General features: G+C 41.4%; 1 protein-coding gene across 6 annotated transcripts in view; it reads left to right on the top strand.

Annotated features, from left to right (window-relative positions):
• The first annotated feature begins 273 nt into the window (after positions 1–273).
• The window catches only part of Musk (muscle associated receptor tyrosine kinase), a 90,624-nt gene continuing 70,904 nt past the window's right edge, over positions 274–19,993 (top strand). For 5 of the 6 annotated variants that reach the window (XM_032889812.1, XM_032889796.1, XM_032889818.1 and 2 more), the window contains exons 1-5: positions 392–470; positions 7,907–8,033; positions 11,134–11,285; positions 16,093–16,220; positions 18,090–18,231. In XM_032889812.1, coding sequence (XP_032745703.1) covers positions 392–470; positions 7,907–8,033; positions 11,134–11,285; positions 16,093–16,220; positions 18,090–18,231 — 628 coding nt within the window. Of the gene's footprint in view, positions 471–7,906; positions 8,034–11,133; positions 11,286–16,092; positions 16,221–18,089; positions 18,232–19,993 lie in introns of all 6 variants that reach the window. The other variant, XM_032889780.1, reaches the window with a different exon arrangement.

Below are 19,993 nucleotides of genomic sequence, written 5' to 3'. Positions count from 1 at the left end.
CTCATTGGAGTGCAGGAGAGGTGGGGGACCAACCTCACATTAGGAATGCTGTAATCTCAGGGAAAGCAGTGGTGGCCATAAAAGGCATCTGGTATTGTCCTTCTGCCACTGTCTTAAAAGGGATTCTGAAGGGATTTTCTTTCCCTTGTTCCTCCAGCCCTCCACTTGCATTACCCGACTGAGTGAGTACTCCCCAGCTGGCCTTGTCCATCATCACGGTAAGGTCTGCGGATTCCTGATCATACTTAGAGCCCGTGGCGGCCGCAGCAGACGCAAACAGCCTTTAGCAGACGACTCTATTGTAACAAACCGTGCTTTAAAATGTAAACCAGGGAGCGTTTTTTCCCTCACTTTGTCCAGAAGCGACCTTTCTTCCTGAGCCTGATTAATCATGAGAGAGCTCGTCAACATTCCACTGTTACAGATGCTCACCCTGGTTGCCTTCAGCGGGACCGAGAAACTTCCAAAAGGTTGGTCTGTGCAATCTTGCCCTTAAGTGCTTGTGAGCTTCGTGTTGGCTGATACTTGTCTGATGTAGGGATAGACTGTATGGAGAGAGAGAGAGAGAGAGAGAGAGAGAGAGAGAGAGAGAGAGAGAGAGAGAGAGATCTATACAGACTGGTTGATTGTTCTCTTCTAAGCTCTACAATTAAACACAACATGGTGTGCAGAGACCTCCCTTCTAGGGAGATGTTGCCAGGTAGACTGTGAGTTATGGAGGTTGGCTCTTTTTCTGTGTGTCAGACATTGGGGTGGTCTTCTAAAGGGTGATCAAACCCGGTCTACACTGGATTTGCCAAGACTGTGATCCACCCCACTTCCAGAAATCCAGAGTGTTTTGCTTCTGAGAAAAAGTCGTTTCTACTTTCAGTTTTGGTTTTTCCCAAACTCTTGGTGAACACTTCAGTAGCTAGAAATCAGACCCAGAGAAAGGCACACAGAAGAGTACAGATAAAATCCTGGAGACAACAGAGTCCCTGTAACTTTGCTACCGGGGTTGTGATTTAGGCTTGGCAAGCGATTGCACTAGTATTTTTTTTTCTAGCCCTTTTGGAATGTACCGGAAATAACACCACCTAAGGGGGAAAGCAACTTAAGAAAGTGACAAACACCTGTTGCAGCAGCAAGAACGTCCATGGAGCTGTGGTTTCTGGCCGAGAATTATGAAAGTTAGAATCAGGAAGAGTGGAAAATACGTGATTTGCAAAGAGAAGGGAGCTTCAAAACCAGGCACGAAGAAGCACACTAAATGTTATCAGACGGCAGCATGAGAAGTGTCTGTCAACAGAGCTGTGCAGAGTTCTAGATTTTAGTCAGATGAATTAATTCCCGTTTCCACTGGGTTGCTAAAGTACTGAAAAAAATTTATCTTGAATAATTAATGAATGGTGTTTGTATGTACATGGGAAACACATCTTTAAGTCTTATAGTTCACCTGCAGTCCTGGGACCATGGGGTCATGGATCTCTCCGTAGCAAGCAGCATTCTTTCCAAACAATCTGATCCCTCCAGGTTTATTTTACTTTATTTGTTTATTTACTTAATTTTCCTGGGGCAAAAGGTTTGGTATCTTCTAATGTTCTCAATAAATTACGCCACCGTGATACTTTAAGATATCTTTAGGTACAAAAGAACCTGGACCTTTTAAGATAAACTAATAATAGCCAGAAGAACTTAACGTTGGCTCCGAGTTATTTTAATACTTCCTGATCAAAACACGGATGTCCGGCAGAGCGATACCTGGCTGCTCAGACCTATGGATTCTGACCGGTCTTATTTATTTTAAACTATGCTAAGCTGACAAGGGAGGAGGATTCGTGTTAAACCTCAGCCTGTTAAGAACAGCACAACTGTTTTTGAGTTCGAAATCAACTGTGGGTATACAAAGCAATAAGAACAAAACTCCACAAAACACCTCTGTCTTGTGTGCTTGTTTAGAGTCTGGAGACAAATGAATTTTTGTTGTTTTTGTCCCCCAAGCCCTCATTCAAATGTGCATCATCATCTCTGTTTTACAAACTTTCAGATTATCATGGCACAGGGTATCAGTACCAAATATCCCGACTTTTAAAGAAAACTACCAGAACACCAATTCGATTTTGCTCTTTTTTTTTTTTTTTTTGAAACAATGTGTTTTCTGCAAATTTTAAAAAAAAATCAAAACAATGTTTCTCTTAGACTATTTTGTTTACTGTAAATATTGAAATTACCATTGGGTTCATGTCTGCCTTATTCCCAAGCACTACCCCTAGGTGATTAGACATCTGTTCGACATACAAGGGGAATTCTGAACGTAGGTACCATTATGGAAAACAAAATCCTTAAGATTTTCAATGCTGTGCTCTATGGCGTATTCCGATAGAAAAGAACCATTTGAATGTGTTCTTCTCTTGATGAACACATAGTTGAGAACGACGATGGCTTTGCTGAACTTCCTCACTGCAGTAGCTAGTCAAAGACCTTGTTGGAGAGTTTACTTGTCCAAGTCCAGTGTGGTGACTGAAATCAAAGGACCGGCGCACAATGCACACTGTAGCGTTCCGTATAGTGGATGGGTTCAAATAGACGACCTTAAAACGAGGCCTGTTTAAGCCTTGGAAGAATATTAAAAGGATCTGTCTCTCCCTCTGCACACAGAGAGTAATAGTTTATTTTATTTTAACTTTAAATGAATGTCAATGCCTAATAGTCTGAGACCGAAAGGTGATTGTCCTTCTAGATAATTTCAACCAGTAAGATTTTTTTAATGGATTTAATTTTCTCACCTCAAATAGGGGAGTTTTGGAAATCATCATGTATGAAGGTAGTCAAGTTTCTTTGAATTTCCAAAGCCACATATTTTAAGAGCACTCGCTGATTTATCAGGATGTGTTAAATACACGATGGGGTATTAAAACTTCTGTATGAGCAAGAGATTCACATAGGCAGAATTCTTTAATATGCACAGGATTTCCCCATAAAACCCCACCTTCAAAGTGACCCCGTTTTCTTCCAAACCCAGAGTGTTTCATGTCTAATTTCTCTGGAGATGAGTGGAGAAGCCTTGTCTTTCAAATCACATGTACACGGGGATAGGAGGCACAGATTCCACCCATGAGTCAGTGAGAGCTGACACAGCTGTTGTGAACCCCATCCAGAACAGCAAGTCCTGGGTGAGTGCTTCATACTGACACACATGGTCAGAGTTACTCGCGTCGCATGTGCAGGAAAGCACGGTTGCTTTCCGTCACTGCATTTATGTGCAGAGCCAAAGTGTGGACATTTCATAATGTCTCAGAAGATGAATAGGTCACCGAGGATAGGTGAAGGAATGTCAGCCGATTGGTCATTTCGGGCCCTTGGTCCATGGGCCCAGTAGAGCATCAAGCTAGGGTTGTGGACAGCAGTTTAAGAGTGACTCCGACCTGAACAACTGCTTTCCCGTGTCCGGCAAGCACTATGTGAGCACGGGAGTTAGTGAGAGCAACTGTTCAGATTAACCCAAGACTGGTGATTTTCAGGGGCCGTGCAGCTGAGGATACAGAATCTGCACTTACATGAAAAAACCTCAGGCTAGAGGTCAGACGATGAAGGATGTAAAACAAGGATACTGAAGGCTTGGGTGGGTGTTACTGGCCGTTTCCTTTTCCTGTCTCCGGCATCTTGCTGCATAAAGTTATAGAAAGTACTTAGTCTCTGCCTCGGCTTCCTTGTGGAGTGAAGCAATGCCATTAGCCAGTGTCACACTAAGGATTACCCATGTTGCTGTGAGGGTCACAGGTAGCATGCTTTACCTGGGTCCTTCCAGGACTGTGGCTTAAGACCTCCTAGAGATGCAGACTGGAGAGCTACACAGAGGGACTCCGGGGAAAGTGCATTCAGTTTCGAGTAGTTAATGACACAGCTTTAAAAATCGCCGCGTGCTGGCTGCTATAGGTAAATCTTACAAGTTACAGAGACATCATGACAAAAACTGCCATTTGACCTCAATTAAATGAGCCAGCTATTAGGATATATCAGGTGAGGATCGATACCCATTGCTCTCTTTGGGGAATCTGAAAATTTTCCAATACCAAAGTGTTTTCTTAAATTGAAAGAAGAACTGTACTGATATTATTGTACTGATAACAATGCAGTATTGATAATAATTAGAAAAACACGAATTTTTGAGGTCTTAGTATTAATTTTCTTTTTAAAACACCATGTACCCGGCTACTTTGCTTTTGAACACGTCTATCAGTAAGGGTTCAACCAGAAGTCAGTGTGCCTGCAGTTCTAGGCCCACAAAGGGTCAAGGAAGGTAGTACCACATCCTGCTTATCAACAGCTAGAATTCGAGTTACATTTTCTGTGGATCCAAGTTACATGTCTGTGTGTGTCCTTGTGTGCTTGTTGTTCATGTGGTTCTGGGATCAGGGGAAGAGACAGAGCTCCAGTTTAGACAGGCTCTGGCTGGGATGAAAGCCGGGTGCTAGAGGTGAGTAAACAGGAAGAGATCTGTCAATCAACTACACTCTTCAGTACAGCCAGGCGATTGTGTCAGGGAACATTTCAAAGGGAATTTGGATAACTCTGGAAGTGGATCTGAAAAACTATATTCTGCTCTTAGAAGTTAATATAGTGATTAAAATTAATATTTAAGCCTCCCATTTTCTGTGCATAAGACTATAAGACAGTCTATGTCAGATCTCGCTCTCTCTTTCTCTCTGATTCTGTGTGTGTGTGTGTGTGTGTGTGTGTGTGTGTGTGTATCATGTATAAGTGTAGATATATGCAAGCCAAGGTATGTATGTAGAGACCTCTCGTTTGCTACTGTGCAATGCAGGTTAGCTGGCCTGCAAGCTTCCAGGGACTCTCCGGTCTCCACCTCCCGTTCTTACCTTGAGAGTATGGGGATTAAAGACCTACCCACAATGCTCAGCTTCATGCTTGTTTTGGAGATCTGAATTCATGTCCTCATGCTTGCACACCAAGGACTTTACCCACTGAGTCGTCTCCCCACCCCTAAGACAGAACCTCTAAACCATCCTTAACCCTAAACCCATCTCTATCACTTCCTATTTTTGTGATGGTTTCAAAAAGTATTCAGCTATCATTAGCCCTTGTGTCACTTGCAAACACTTAATTGTATTTAACTCTCACTTTGGTAAGATATAAAGATGAAGTAGGAGACTACATAGAAGGTTCTTGAACAATTTTAGGTACTGACATCACTAAAGCCAGAGTCAGCCATCAGTGAAGGCTGTCACATCACGGAGCATTGTGAGAAGGTGTAACCACAGCACTGCTCTAAGGGACACTTCACGGATTTCAGTGTCTAAGATTTTCGAGATTTCACTGAGTCTGTCTTACTTCTTTGATCCTAACTGTTCTCAGAGAAGTGTGTCCCTGTTACGTCTGCATTTCAGATTCTGAGTAGAGTAAAAAACCTGATGGATAAAGCTCATTCTTAAAATGGAATTTATTTTGAAAAGACAAAGTAGTCAAATGAAGCAGAAAAAGCTAGCTCTGCTTCCAAGGCTGTTGACTTGCCATATTTCCTTCTATGTTGCTCTGCCACCCGGCACTGTTTATTATTGATGGCCTTTGAAGGACTATTTATAACAATCACATCTTGCCCTGCTTACCAGACAGGGCACTGAAATATATTTAACATCCACCTTTATGAGAAAAAGCAAAAGCAAAAACGACACAATCAAAAACCTCTGCTGATTCACCTCCTTCTGCTGTAAAAGGATTCTAAACCACACCCAGTTTCAAATGACCAAGAAATCCTGGAAACAGAGTCAAGAAACAGCAGGCACAACACAGCATTCCACACTTGTTATGGACCATCTTTACCACCGAAACGACCCCGGAACATAGATATGGTGCACTTAAAAAGCAAGCAATAGATTTGGGGGGGAGGGCTGTTGTGTTTTATAAAAATAAAGAGGGAAGGAATATGTTTGGTGCAGTCAGGTGTGGGGGAAGAGGGTCCCTCCATGGGTCCATGCTGAGGCATCCCTGTCCCCTGAGGGGCCAGCCACACAATGGTATAGTTTAGAATAGAGTTTATTCAGGGCATGGGGAGTTGAGTTGAGAGGGTAGTAGAGACAGAGATAGAGACAGAGTAGGGGAGGCTGGCCATGAGCTTGTGGAAAAGAAGGGAAGGGGAATTGAGGGAGAGGGAGGGAGGGAGGAAAGGGGGAGTGAGGGGGAGAGAGAGAGAGAGAGAGAGAGAGAGAGAGAGAGAGAGAGAGAGAGAGAGAGAGAGAGAGAGAAGGCAAGAGGCCAAGAGGGACCAAGCAGCCCCTTTTATAGCGTGAGTCAGGCACACCTGGCTTTTGCCAGGTAACTCTGGGGCAGAGCCTAGACAAAATGCTAACAGGGGTTGTCCATGTGCCTCTCTCACTTGTGTGTGTGTTTTGGGGGGGGGGTTCCACATGCCTCTCTCACTTGCCTTTCTTCTTATTTTTTTGAGACATGCTGAGTCAGCAGCTCACTACTAACTCAGCCTCCCTGGCTGACCAGTGTGCCTCAGGGCTTTTCCCACCTCTGCCTCTCTAAGGCTGGGATTGCAGGCCTGTGCACCTAGGTCCTAGGGAACTGAACTTAAAGTATCTCTCCAGCTTAGATGTGATTGATTGTTAAAGCAGGATTGATATAACCTAACTATAAATGTATGCAATAGAGTTTATCAGTAATGGCTACTTAACAATTACTCACAAAATTCCTGGAGAAATAGAAAAGAGCAAGTGATCTTGGCAGCACAGGCCAACTCCAGCAGAGCATGGCAAGAAGGCAAAACCACCCATACCCTTACCTTCACTACTCACTTAGCACAGCTAGGCGCGATTCAGATGTACCCATCTACGTGTGTGATCACTCATTTATAATCGATTATAAAGTATCAATAACCACTTAATTTTTTTTGTAGCGCTAGAGACACAGCTAAGCAGTACAGAGCACTCCCTGCTGGTCTAGAGGCTTGGGTTCAGTTTCCAGGACCCATGATAGGTGGCTCACAACCACCTGGAATCCAGCTCTACAGGATAATACATCCTTCTTCCCACCCCGTCCTACACAGCCATCGAAACACGTCTGGTTTGCTCTGTAGGAGTTTGAATTAGACACACTTTATGCATAGAATCCTATTCACATGATCTTCTGGGTTTAATTCCTTATACTTTGTTTTTTCTTTCCATGTTTTCTCCATGCCATAAGATATAATAACTCCCTTATTTTCATTGCCAAGTAATATTCCACTGGATGTGTATACTAATTTTGCTTTTCCGTCTGTTGGTGGGCACCTAGGTTGCTTCCATGCTTTGGCTATCACAAATAGTGCTGCTCCAAATAGAGACGTGCAAAACTATCTGAATATTTGAATCTCTGCTTTCAGTTCTCTTGAATACAAGCCTGGGAGTGGAACTGTTGATCATAGTTCTCTTCCTGTTTCTTTCTCCCTACTCTTTTCCCCAGAGACCAGCATTTTAATTCTTATTCACATTGCATAGGGTTAACATCCTCGCCAACATTTGTTATTTTCCTTTATCTTTATAGCTTCCCTAGTGAGTATAGCTTTAATTTACATTTTAATTACTTTTTAAAATTTTGCTTGTGTGTTTCTGTGTGGCTTGGTGTATATTTGCACATCTGCGCGCGCGCACACACACACACACACACACACACACACACACACAGAGGTCAGGGGTCGACATGAGGTGTCTCCCTTGGTTGTTTTCCACCGTATTTTATTTGCTGACTCAGTTTGTCAGTCACAATCCCCTGTCTCTGAAACACTGATATTACAGACAGGTCCTCCCATGCCCAGTGGACCTTGGAACGGTAATACTCATTCAGGTGTGTCTTAGCTTCTGGCTGATAGAGGACAAGTGACAAAATAGCGCTCTCAAAATCTCTCCGTTATTTCTGCTCTGTTTAGCCCCTGTCATCACCACGCCTCTTGAAACTGTAGATGCCTTAGTTGAAGAAGTAGCGACTTTCATGTGCGCCGTGGAATCCTACCCTCAGCCTGAAATTTCTTGGACCAGAAATAAAATTCTCATCAAGTAAGTACCCTGCCTCATCCTGCTCTGCCTAATGCTTTCCTATCCACAGAAATACACCTACACCGTGGGTGGTACTAAAGGTCACCTTCTAGAATACATAGAGTGAAAAGACATTCATTTTGTAGATGGGAGTTCTGAAGTTCAGGGAGAAACACTGATTTATCTGACCCGGGGAATGCCAGTGGGAATCTTGAAGCTTCTCAGATTAGGAAGCAGCATTGTATTCTAAGTCTGCAGGCACAGGTCCAGGACACACAGAGAAGATGAGGGAGCAGCCTGTCTTCCCTTCTGGGTCCCCAGACTGTGTCTAGAAGTCTGACTTCTAGGTCACTGCCTTCTTCTTCTTTCGAAATGAGACAGATTTTCAAACAAATAAAATTCCCATCTGGCAGATAAAGATTCTGCTTTCCTTCCCTCATGACAATAGTTGTTTCACCAAAAATACTTAAATCCAAAACAAAGAGAGCCGGAGGTTCTCTACCAAGCAATGCAGTTTGCATCAAGGCCGAATGCTCTTAGAGTACATGGGCCCTGGTGATAGAATTGCTAAAACTAGGTAGTTTATAGACAACAGAAAATTACTTCCTACCCTACTTGGGAGTCCCAAGTTCAAGAAGCCAACAGCGTATAGTCAGGGGATGAAGCTTACTTTTTTTTTGTTCACAGATGTCCATTTTTCCCTAGTCTCTTCACATAAATGGCACTCTCTTAGTTCTCCTCTATAGGGATATTAGTCCCACTCACAAGAGTTTCAGTTTCATGACCTAATCACCTTCCAAAGGCCACATGTCAAATCCTATCACATCTGACACTGGTCTTGTCATATATTCTGGGGATATGTGAACATTTCATCTACATCAAGTACTTAAACTGGTGTCCATAGACTGGGATCCATGGACTTGGAGGGGAGACAGGACAGACATGTTTTTGCTGCCTCTGACTGGAATGTGTTCCCTGCTGTGACACACACTCTGAAACACTGTGGAGGATCACTGTGAGCTACAGCCTCCAGGATCTCTGCCAGGCAAGCCCTCTCAGAAGCTCACCACAGGACAGCTCACAAACAACCAAGACTGGAAAACCTCATGAAAAAGCTTGAATTTCTGTCTTTACCCGGCAGTACTTTTTCTTCTTTTATGAGCAGCCTCTGAAAGACTTATTTTAGTTTTATTCTATATGTATGAGCACTTTGCCTACATGTATGTATGTACACTTCATGCGTGAACGATATCCAAAGACTCCAGAAGAGAGGGCCGAATCCCCTGGATTTGGAATCACCTGGTTATGGGTTCAGGGAAAAACCTAGTACCAGGTCTTCTGCAAGACCGATCAGTGCACTTAAGCCCTGAGCCAGCTCTTCAGCCCCTGAAGTATTTTAAGCTATCTTTTCCGAATTTTGCTACAAACTCCCAAAGACCCCAGATGTGGCTTCAACACTGTGTCTAGAGCTTTCCTAGCTCATTGTGAGTCCATTGCTCTAAGATCTGAGTTCATTTAGCTGACCCCTCTGCTATCGTTTTGGAAGGACTGCCTTTGTTTTGTTGTTTCCAGGCAGCATCTTGGCCCCTACAAGTAGAGGCCTTAGCATGCATACTTGCATCATAACTGTCAGTTAATGATAATTGAGGCATTCTCCTGGATGATAGAGCATCTCTCCACTATGCCTCTTAGCTCTCTCTTAAGACTCTACTAGCTATCGTTAACACGTATGTCAGCTGACAGTCTCGAGATATCAAATATTTGATTTTCTTTTATCACGCTCCTCAACATGGGGGCAGAAAGAGTAATAAGAGATAAGTATAATCAAAACTTATTATATACGGGCATGGAAATGACATATTGAAACCTTTTACTTTTATACAATTAACATGTTTGTAAAGCACAAAGAATGATACCACTTACAAACACAAAGGTAATAGGAGTAGTTCTATTAAACGTATTCATTCAGTCATTAATGCCTTCAACAAAATGGAAATAAGATTCGGTAAAATTTTTATTTAGTTAATTATAAACTATGAACTCATTGCTTGTATTCACATTTATTAAAACATGATCATGTTCATGATTATTAAACAAATTACTAGATAAATTATTAAATAATCATGACTTCCCTGGGCTGGGGGGCACTCTTTAGTCAGTAATGGTCTTTCCTTGCAAGCGTAAGACCTGAGTGCAATCCCCAGAACACACACTCAAGGAAAGTTGAACGTTGTAGTGGGTGCCTGAGATCCCACCTCTAGGGAGGCAGAGGCAGGCACATCAGTGTGGCTTGCTGGTCAGACAGCCTTGTATACTCTAAGTTCAGAGTGGCGTGCGACCAGACACAAGCACACACTTTCCTGTGTAAATGTTACACTCAATCTTAGCAGCAGCTATCACTTCATAGGAGAGTTTTGTACAACTTAGTGGAGCTTTGATTATGGAGCCAGAGGAGTCAGAATATAAAGTAGCTTAATTTTGCTACACTGAGCAAGGCTACTCAGCTTTTCAAAACACGCATTTCTTCTAATGCTTTCTCACTGACTGGTCATCCACTCAGTCCATTAATCACAGATGTGTATTGTGCATATTTGTGTTTGTATGTGCATATATGTATGTTTGCCTATGTGTATATGTATGTGTGTATGTATGTGTTTGTGTATGTATATATGAGTATGTATTTGTGTATATGTGTGCATATGTGTGTGTATATATATGTGTGTTTGCCTGTATGTATATGTATGTAAGTATGTGTTTGTGTGTATATATAGGTATATATATATGCATATGTGTTTGTGTATATGTGTGTATATATGTGTGTATGTATATGTGTGTTTGCATGTATGTATTTGTATGTGTTTATATATATATATGTATTGTATATGAGGGTATGTTTGTGTATATGTGTGTATATATGTATGTGCTTGCATGTGTGTGTTTGTGTGTATGCTTACATGTGTAAATATGTATGTTTGAATTTGTGTGTGTGTATGTATGTATGTATGTGTATGTGTGTGTATAAGTATATGTGTGTGTGTGTGTGTGTGTGTGTGTGTGTGTGTGTGTGTGTGTGTAAATCACAGAGGATGCACTGACCTCCATTTTGCTTCGTGACCTGCAGGCTGTTTGACACCCGCTACAGCATCCGGGAAAACGGTCAGCTCCTCACCATCCTGAGTGTGGAAGACAGTGATGATGGCATCTACTGCTGCATAGCCAACAATGGAGTGGGAGGAGCCGTGGAAAGTTGTGGCGCCCTGCAAGTGAAGATGAGTGAGTAGGGAGGAGTATGGTCTATGGTTTTAAAGTTGTCTCCACATAACCTGGAACAGCCATTAACAGAGTGCTCTGACAACCTGACATTCAGCACAAGCTCAAGCACAGAATACAACCTCCAGGGCCAACCTGTCCCAAATCCCTTCTTCCTGCTGCCATTGCCACCCTAGGGCAAGCTTTAGATCTCTCCTCTCCCACTTGTTTCTGGCCTTCACACAGCTTTTGATTAGATTTGGGAACTTCCTTCTGAAATCGCTGGGTTTTTTTAAAGATTCACTTTTATCTTGCTCATTTATGTGCATAAGTATCATGTGCATGTCCAGGTATCCACAGAGACCGGAAGAGGGGATCATATTCCTTGGAGCTGGAGTTACAGGTTATTGTGTGCCCCTAATATGGCTGCTGGGGACCAAACGCTGGTCCTCTGGAAAGGCCGGGGGTGCTCTTAACTGCCGAGCCTCCTGTTCAGCTCTTTCTGTGCATTCAGAAATCAGAGCTCCACAAAGACTCCTTTAAATCTCTCATCACTTTGTAGATACTTTATTTAAAGTAGTTTTCCCTCGTCCTCGATACACAGGTTTAGCTGTAACTGGGAGCAAGTCTCTTATTCCTTGATGCTACTTTTGAGCCATTATTCTCTTATTCCCGTGCAAACACTTTTCTCTTGTGTAGGTTTATGATGATCTCCGTCTCTCATCCCAGTAAGCACTTGCTCCTAAATAGATGCTCTCATACTCATCAGACAGTCTGATTGCAATCTCGGTATCTTTCCCTTGTCTTTGCCATCATCCTGGAGGGCTTTAATAGCTAGAAGATAGAGTCACTCACAAGTCCTCACCCTGAAAAACTGTTATTTATCTGAACTCTTTGCCAATCTCCAAAGGCAAGGCAGACCTTGCCACACACACACTGGCAGTGGACCAGTTACAAAGTCCTAAGTGCTACTATGTCACTTTCTGGTTGTGGACACTTTTGTCCAGCTTCATGGGTGTGGAAACTTTCCCAGAGTCATGACTTGTCTCTGTGGAGTAGGCAGAAGCTTGCTGTCTCTTTTCAGGTAACAGTAGTGTCAGCATCTCTTGATCTCATGGCACCTTGTACCGAAGTCACCAGCTGTAGGCAATGCTGTCAGCCTTGCAAGAGCAAACTGAGTTTTCTCATTACCAATAAGAAGCTACCATGCTGTCATCCGAAGGAATCTGGGTCTATTGGAGCCTCTTTGACTTTAGGCCTTCATTTTTTCCGTATTATTTCTTATCTTTTACTGTTGTCTTGTTGGAAGAAACCGATATGTACCCTTTTTTTAGAGAATACATGAGCTATTTTCTGAGTCTTTTGCGGGGCTGATACTTTTCATTTTGTCTTCCTATTGGATAGAAATGTTGCTGTGTATGTCCAGAGCTCTAGCTCTTTCCTTCAGCCCTCAGGAGAAAACCCTCAGTTGGGTATAACAACACACTTAGTTTACAGATGAAAATTCTTTTTATTTCTTTAAAAGTAAATCTCAGGCTTGCCTACTTTAAAATTCTAGTATTTTCTATTATCTTCAGAGCTCACATTTTTTTTTTACAAATCCACCAAAATATGTGCTTATTTTCACATTCCTGTTCTGCTTTAGTCTAGATACCAAAGGGTTTTAAAATTATTTTTCCTCTAATAATGCTCTTTCTTTTTTTCTGTTATTTTATTTTCAAATTCAACAAATATTGGATCTCATTTTCTGGAACTTACGGTTTTTCCATATTTTCTACATCTCTTTATGTTCTTCTTGCTACGATATTTCTTTAGCCTTTTCTTTAATATCATAATTTTGGATTTCAGTAGGAGTGTTATGTCATATTCAGTATTTTGATCTTTAAAAGGGATGTTTCTAATTCTTTTAAAAACCTTTTATTGAAAATTTGTTAGTATCAAATCTTGCACCCTTGTCCTGCTCATCTCCCCATCCCCTCCTACCAGACCTTTGCTCTTACAACCTCCCCACAAAATAAAAATCACACAAACAAGCAAACAACAAACAACAGCAGCAAAAACAACAACAACAATAACAACAACAACAACAACCAGAAAACAAAGCATAGAAAACGTCTCACTGTGGAAGCTGTCCTGTGTCACAGCATGTTCCACAGTGTATCCTTCTGTCCACACACCTTCAGGAGGCATAAGACAGCTTTGGCCACTAAGGCAGTCAGATGAAGCTAGGCTGAAGAAGGACTTGCCATCTACTCTGCCCCTGATGGATCTAAGAACACCACCACCACTACCAAGGTGTCTCTTACCCATTGCCAGGCATGGGATGTTTTTGATTCTCAAGGATTACTTTGTCTCTAATGGTTCTTTTTCATAATGATCTCTACTTCTTGGATGATACAGCATTTCATGATTCTCTAAGGGAATCACCATTGACTTTTTTAAAAAATACTTTGCCTAAAGATAAGTTGGATTGTTATATTATGAATCATTCTTTTTTTAAAATTTTTTATTAGATATATTTATTTACTTACATTTGAAATGTTATTCTCCTTCCTGGTTTCCTGTCCATAAGCCCCCATCCCATCCCATCCCCCTCCCCCATACGGGTATACCCCTATACATCCCCCTTACCACCCCCTCCCCTATTCCCCTGCACTGGGGGTCCAACCTTGGCAAGACCAAGGGCTTCCCCTTCCACTGGTGCCCCAACAAGGATATTCTTTGCTACCTATGCAGTTGGAGCCCTGGGTCAGTCCATGTATAGTCTTTTGGTAGTGGTTTAGTCCCTGGAAGCTCTGGTTGGTTGGCATTGTTGTTCCTACGGGGTTGCAAGCTCCTTCGACTCTTTCAATCCTTCCTTTAATTCCCCCCAAGGGGGTCCTGTTCTCAGTTCAGTGGTTTGCTGCTAGCATTGACCTCTGCATTGGACATGCTCTGGATGTGTCTCTCAAGAGAGATCTATATCCAGTCCCTTTCAGCATGCATTTTTTTTAACTACATCAATCTTATCTAGTTTTTGTGGCTGTATATATATGGGCCACATGTGGGGCAGGCTCTGAATGGCCATTCCTTGAGTTGCTGCTCTAAACTTTGCTTCCATATCCCCTCCTATGGATATTTTTCCCCTTTTAAGAGGGAATGGGAACATCCGCAGTTTGGTCATCCTTCTTCTTGAGCTTCCTTTGGTCTGTGGATTGCATTTGGGTAATTCAAGCTTTTTGGCTAATATCCACTTATCAATGAGTCCTTACCAAGTGTGTTTTTCTGTGATTGAGTTACCTCACTCAGGATAATATTTTCTAGTTCATTCCATTTGCCTATGAATTTCATGAAGTCATTGTTTTTAATAGCTGCGTAGTACTCCAATGTGTAGATGTACCACATTTTTTGAATCCATTCCTCTGTTGAAGGGCATCTGGGTTCTTTCCAGCTCCTGGCTATTATAAATAAGACTGCTACGAACATAGTGGAGCATGTGTCTTTGTTGTATGTTGGAGCATCTTTTGGGTATATGCCCAAGAGAGGTATAGCTGGGTCCTCAGGTGGTGAAATGTCCAATTTTTCTAGGTGTTTCCTACGGTAAATATAAAAGAGAACTGTAAATTCCAGACATTACAGAATGGTCAAAGTTTATACTTTCCTGTACAATATTTTAAACCTGCCTTGTACTTTAGCCATAATGTAGAATCATATTAACTGTAAGAGGAAATAAATGCTTGGGTTAAAACAGGCATTTAACCTTTAAAATATGAATTATAATTGATGTAAATGGCTCTACACCCCTCCCACATACTCAAATATAAGGAAAAAGAGAATCTGTACCCCTTACTCATCTCTCAAAGTGGTCTAAATCACACATGACTCAGAAATAAGTCCTACAAAGACATCTCTTTGTTCTGTATCTACAGAATATGCTCCCTGGGGGCATAAGGCAGTTTAATTACTTTATGAGTGCTTTGAGGCATTTGAACCTCATTCTACATGTTAGATTTAATAACGTCTTCCTTTCAAATCTTCACAGTAGAGAATAAAAAAGAGCCAACAGCAGCCATTTCTTCAGTAAAGTTAACCTGAGTGTTGGCCGAAGAGGAAACTTCCCTTCATAGAATTTTGATTCTCTAAATTGTATCAGGTTTTTTTTTTCTAGTTACTAATATAAAAGCAGCTGCCAGGCTTTCTAGAGGAGACATGACATCTAGTAGTCAAAGTAAGGTGGGAACTAGGCCTGGAAACAAATGACTACAGTCTCAACACTTGGGAGCCCGAGGCAGAATGATCAGCTCAAATTTGAGACCAGCCCCTTTGATATAGTGATTTCTGGGTCATCCAGAGCTATGTAATGAGACCCTGTCTCGGGAAACACTAAATAAATAAATAAATAAATAAATAAACAAACAAACAAACAAACAAATAGATGAAGACTAAAGGGAAAAAAGATTATAGTTCAAAATGATATAAGATTAACTTAAGAACAACTTTCAAATGTATCACATCCATTGGTATAATATAGTGTTGAGTTATAAGGGCAGTTTATGATGATTGACATTTAATTAAATGCCATTTAAAATAAGGAGTATTAAGAAATGTCAGGTATCTGGTATGTTCCATAAATGTGAGTTTTGCAAAAGAAAATAGAAGTTTTAACAAAATAGATCTAACCACCTTTTAAGACTGATTTTCCATTTGGCAAACTTTGACATTTAAGTTCCCTAAGAAGATCCTTGAAATGAACGTCAAGAATTAACCAGAAAGTTAAAATTCCAGTTTTGATATAGACACATGTAGACAATATAGACACACTGTTCATATCTGACTTTCATTTTGCCCACAGAGCCTAAAATAACTCGTCCTCCCATCAATGTAAAAATAATAGAGGGATTGAAAGCAGTCCTACCGTGCACTACCATGGGTAACCCCAAGCCATCCGTGTCCTGGATTAAGGGGGACAGTGCTCTCAGGGTAAGTGATCGTGGTGTCAAAAATCTCTGTGTAAGACATCATTCTAAAAGATTTATGGTGTGTGTGTGTGTGTGTGTGTGTGTGTGTGTGTGTGCACATTGACATGAACATGGGTATCCTTGGAGGCCAAAAGAGAGAATCAGATCTCTTAGAATGGAGTTGCAGACAGTGTGAGCCACCCAATGTGGGAGCTAGGATCCAATTCCAGTCTTCTGCAAGAGCAGCAGGCTCTTAATGGCTGAGCTTTCCTTTCCTTTCCAACAGGCATAAGTCATGTTTTAAATATAAGTATCCGAACTTCTAATTAACTATCTACATAGTAACAAGCTTCTAGTATATGTTTTCTGTATATGCACTAGGCAGACTTAGATTCTTTTATTCCTAACTATGCACACTCACTCTATGGTAACATTAGAGATGAAATGGATGCAGAGCCCAAGCAAAGCAAGGCTTGTTTTTCTTGGTCAGTTGAATCACTTACGATCATCATCAACAGCAACAATTACAACAACATCATCATCATCGATTGTTTGAGACCTCGGGGATAACAAAGCTGAATTAATATCCAAGTTTTAGAACTGATAGCTTCTGGGAGCAGAGAGATAAGGATTGGAAGGAAAAAAATGAGAGAAAACAGGGGAGAGATTACAGCATGGAGACTTGGAATGATAGAGACAAACTCGTCTCAGTACCAAAGAGAAGTTAGGTTAAAGCTCTTATTGGTGCTGGTTTCTTGGGTCACCATGCTTGCTTGCTTGCATGAGAACCTGAGCTCACAGGCATCCACACAGGTGAGCCTGCGACCCCAGTGCTGTGGGAGGAGACAGAAAGATGGCGGGGCTGGTTGATTGCCAGCCTAACTTCAAGTTCAGTGAAGAACAAAGGAACAAAGTAGAGAATAGATGATCATGACATCGGATGCCCTCCTCTTGCCACATATATACACATGGATACACACACATGTGCACCTGCACAGACACACCTGCACATACATTCACACACACACACACACACACACACACACACACACACATACACATTTACAAAAAATTAACTATTCATTGGGTTAGCTTGTATGGTTTTGTGTGTCGACTCTTTGGTTACTAATACATTGTTTTCATGCATGATCATCATCTCTACGGCTTTGCCCTCACCAAGAATGAGAGGACAGACTATTCCCATCCTACCAGGCCCAACCCACTCTGTGGGAAGTAATACACAGTTCTTAAGACACGACAAATAACTGAAACAAACCATAAATTTGGTGAGTTTCACCAGATTTAATCTCAATATGTGCACCACTTGACTTTCCTTTGGTTATAAGTCTTGATGCATTTTCTGCAATAAAAATTAAAAAGTGAATGGCTTTGTGAGGTTAACAATGAATTCAAAAAGAGGAAGTAAATGTCACATCTGAACTCCAAAGGGTAATTGTGAAATTCTCAAAGGTATGCATTCCCCTAAGGAGATCCTCAGGGTACAGTGTGAATCACGGTGACGAAAAGCAATGCTTTGCCTTGTGTTTTATTCTGGTGGTTTGCCGTGTGCATGCTAAGCAAGTTTCCTACCACTGAGCTACGCCTCCAGCTGCAAAGTGCCATGCTTTCAAACAATCCCCACCGTTAGAAATCATGATCACCGTTGTGTTCTAATGTGATGAAGGGAAAAGTAAGGAACAGATGCAATCTTAGGAGATTATTGAGATGGTTAATTGGATCATCTTGCATGGTCTCAATAGTATATGTTAATAGGCATGGGCGGAGAGGAGGCCGAAACTTCGGGTGTTAAGGGTAATGATACATCAGTGAAATAAGGCAAGTGTGTCTTTGACGAAGGCTGTTTTCAAACTCATGTCCCTGTCTTTGGCAGGAAAATTCCAGGATTGCAGTTCTTGAATCTGGGAGTTTAAGGATCCACAATGTGCAGAAGGAAGATGCAGGACAGTACCGATGTGTGGCAAAGAACAGCCTGGGCACAGCTTACTCCAAACTGGTGAAGCTGGAAGTGGAGGGTAAGGGGCAGCGTGCGCCGTCACTGCCTTCTGGGAAGGCTGTACTCTGGATGGAGAAAGATGTGATGTAGGAAGTTGTGGTTCACCAGCTCTGAGGGCAAGGCTTTGAAAACAGAGAAGTCAAAAGGCATTTCCTTAGCATAAACGATCATATCCCATCTATGGCCCCAATTGCTGCTATTTTTGAGCATTGCAGCAAACGAAATCCACAATGGCGGTAAAACTATGTCACCATTTTGGTGTGTCTTTCTGGCTCAGACAGTTCTCTCATTTATAAGATTGGATGCAAATAAGTTCATCTTTTTAATACACTTGGATTGACTTCAAAACATAGGAAGATAGAAAAAAAATTAATCCTTTTCCAATTACAGTTTCACAACGAATGGGAATAATAAGACAATGAATAAAACATATAAAACGTGGTCCTAAGTCTGTGAATTATGTAGCAATTACTGCTTTGAGCATAATAATAGTTTGTCCGATTCTTTTTAAATTAGGTCATTCAATAAACTCCTGGGAAAGACCACCATTGAGAAATCAGAATCCAAAACGGATCTCCATTGAGAAATCAGGATCCAAATGGATTTCAGTGTTCCATTTCATTGTTTGTCTGGTTCTTTACCTACGATTTTATCACATTTGGTTTAAAAATAGGAACTACGACCCAGAGGGGGCCTAGGGAGGAACTGGGAGGACTAGAGAGAGAGAGAGAGAGAGGAAACAGTAATTAGGATATATTATACAAGAAGAAAAATCTAATTCAATAAATGGGGGTGGGGAGGGGGACTGCCAGCCTCCCTGTGCTGAACAAGTGACTCGGCCATGAAATCCTTCCCAGCTCCTCCTGTTCTGAGCTGTGGATCCAACAGCTCTGACTTTTTACTTCCTCTGTAAAATTGAGTTTAAAGAATCAAGCTATTGATTCTGTCCAGCATTCTGGCTTGGTATGCACTTCACAGATGATGGTTTTATTTTCTGTTTTTGACAGATCAAATGTTGTACTAGACATAACACAGGAGCAGCCGTTAAAACAAGGAAAATATGGGTGGATCCCTGACCTTTGTACCATCTCACTCTGCTTCAGCCAAACTCTGTCCTTCCCCGCATTTTCCCCAGATTATTTACTAGGCTTTTATTAAAGTTAACTTCACTTCCTGAATAGACCCAGGTCCTTTCTCTCACAGCTTTAATGACTTCCTTTTCCATATCTGTCTCAGGTTGAGGCAACATTTTTACGGTGTCATTGCACCAACTGCTCATAAAATTTCCATTAGAAAATGGCCAACAATATGTATACATAAGGTATAATATATCTTACACAATAGCATTATTATATATACAGATAATATATCTTAGCATAGTTTATAACATAGTTGGTACAATTTAACATCTTCTAATTTGTCGATGCTATTTAAAGATTAGAATACAGGCTTGAGAGATGGCTCTGTGATTAAAAGCACCAGTTACTCTTCCAAAACACCGGGGTTCCATTCCCAGCACAGGGCAGCTCACAATTTTCTGTAACTCAAATTCGCCTGCCTGGTGACAAGATCGCCTTGAATGCTATGTTCGATAGAGAATGATGTTATCCAACTATATAAAATGCCACAAAAGATTTCCTTATCAACCCATCAAACTCAAGTTTTCTGTCCTCTCAGTTATTAAAACACATTGCTTCAAACTGGTTCAGAGAAAGTTGTTGTCAGTATTAATCTACTGGAGCTCAGTTACACAGTCTGCTCTTGCCACTTAATTGTGAATC

This window comes from Rattus rattus, chromosome 1 (genome assembly GCF_011064425.1).
Source record: "Rattus rattus isolate New Zealand chromosome 1, Rrattus_CSIRO_v1, whole genome shotgun sequence".
Lineage (NCBI taxonomy): Eukaryota > Metazoa > Chordata > Mammalia > Rodentia > Muridae > Rattus > Rattus rattus.
The sequence above is the reverse complement of the archived record's forward strand: the minus strand, read 5'-3'. Positions and strand labels throughout refer to the sequence as shown.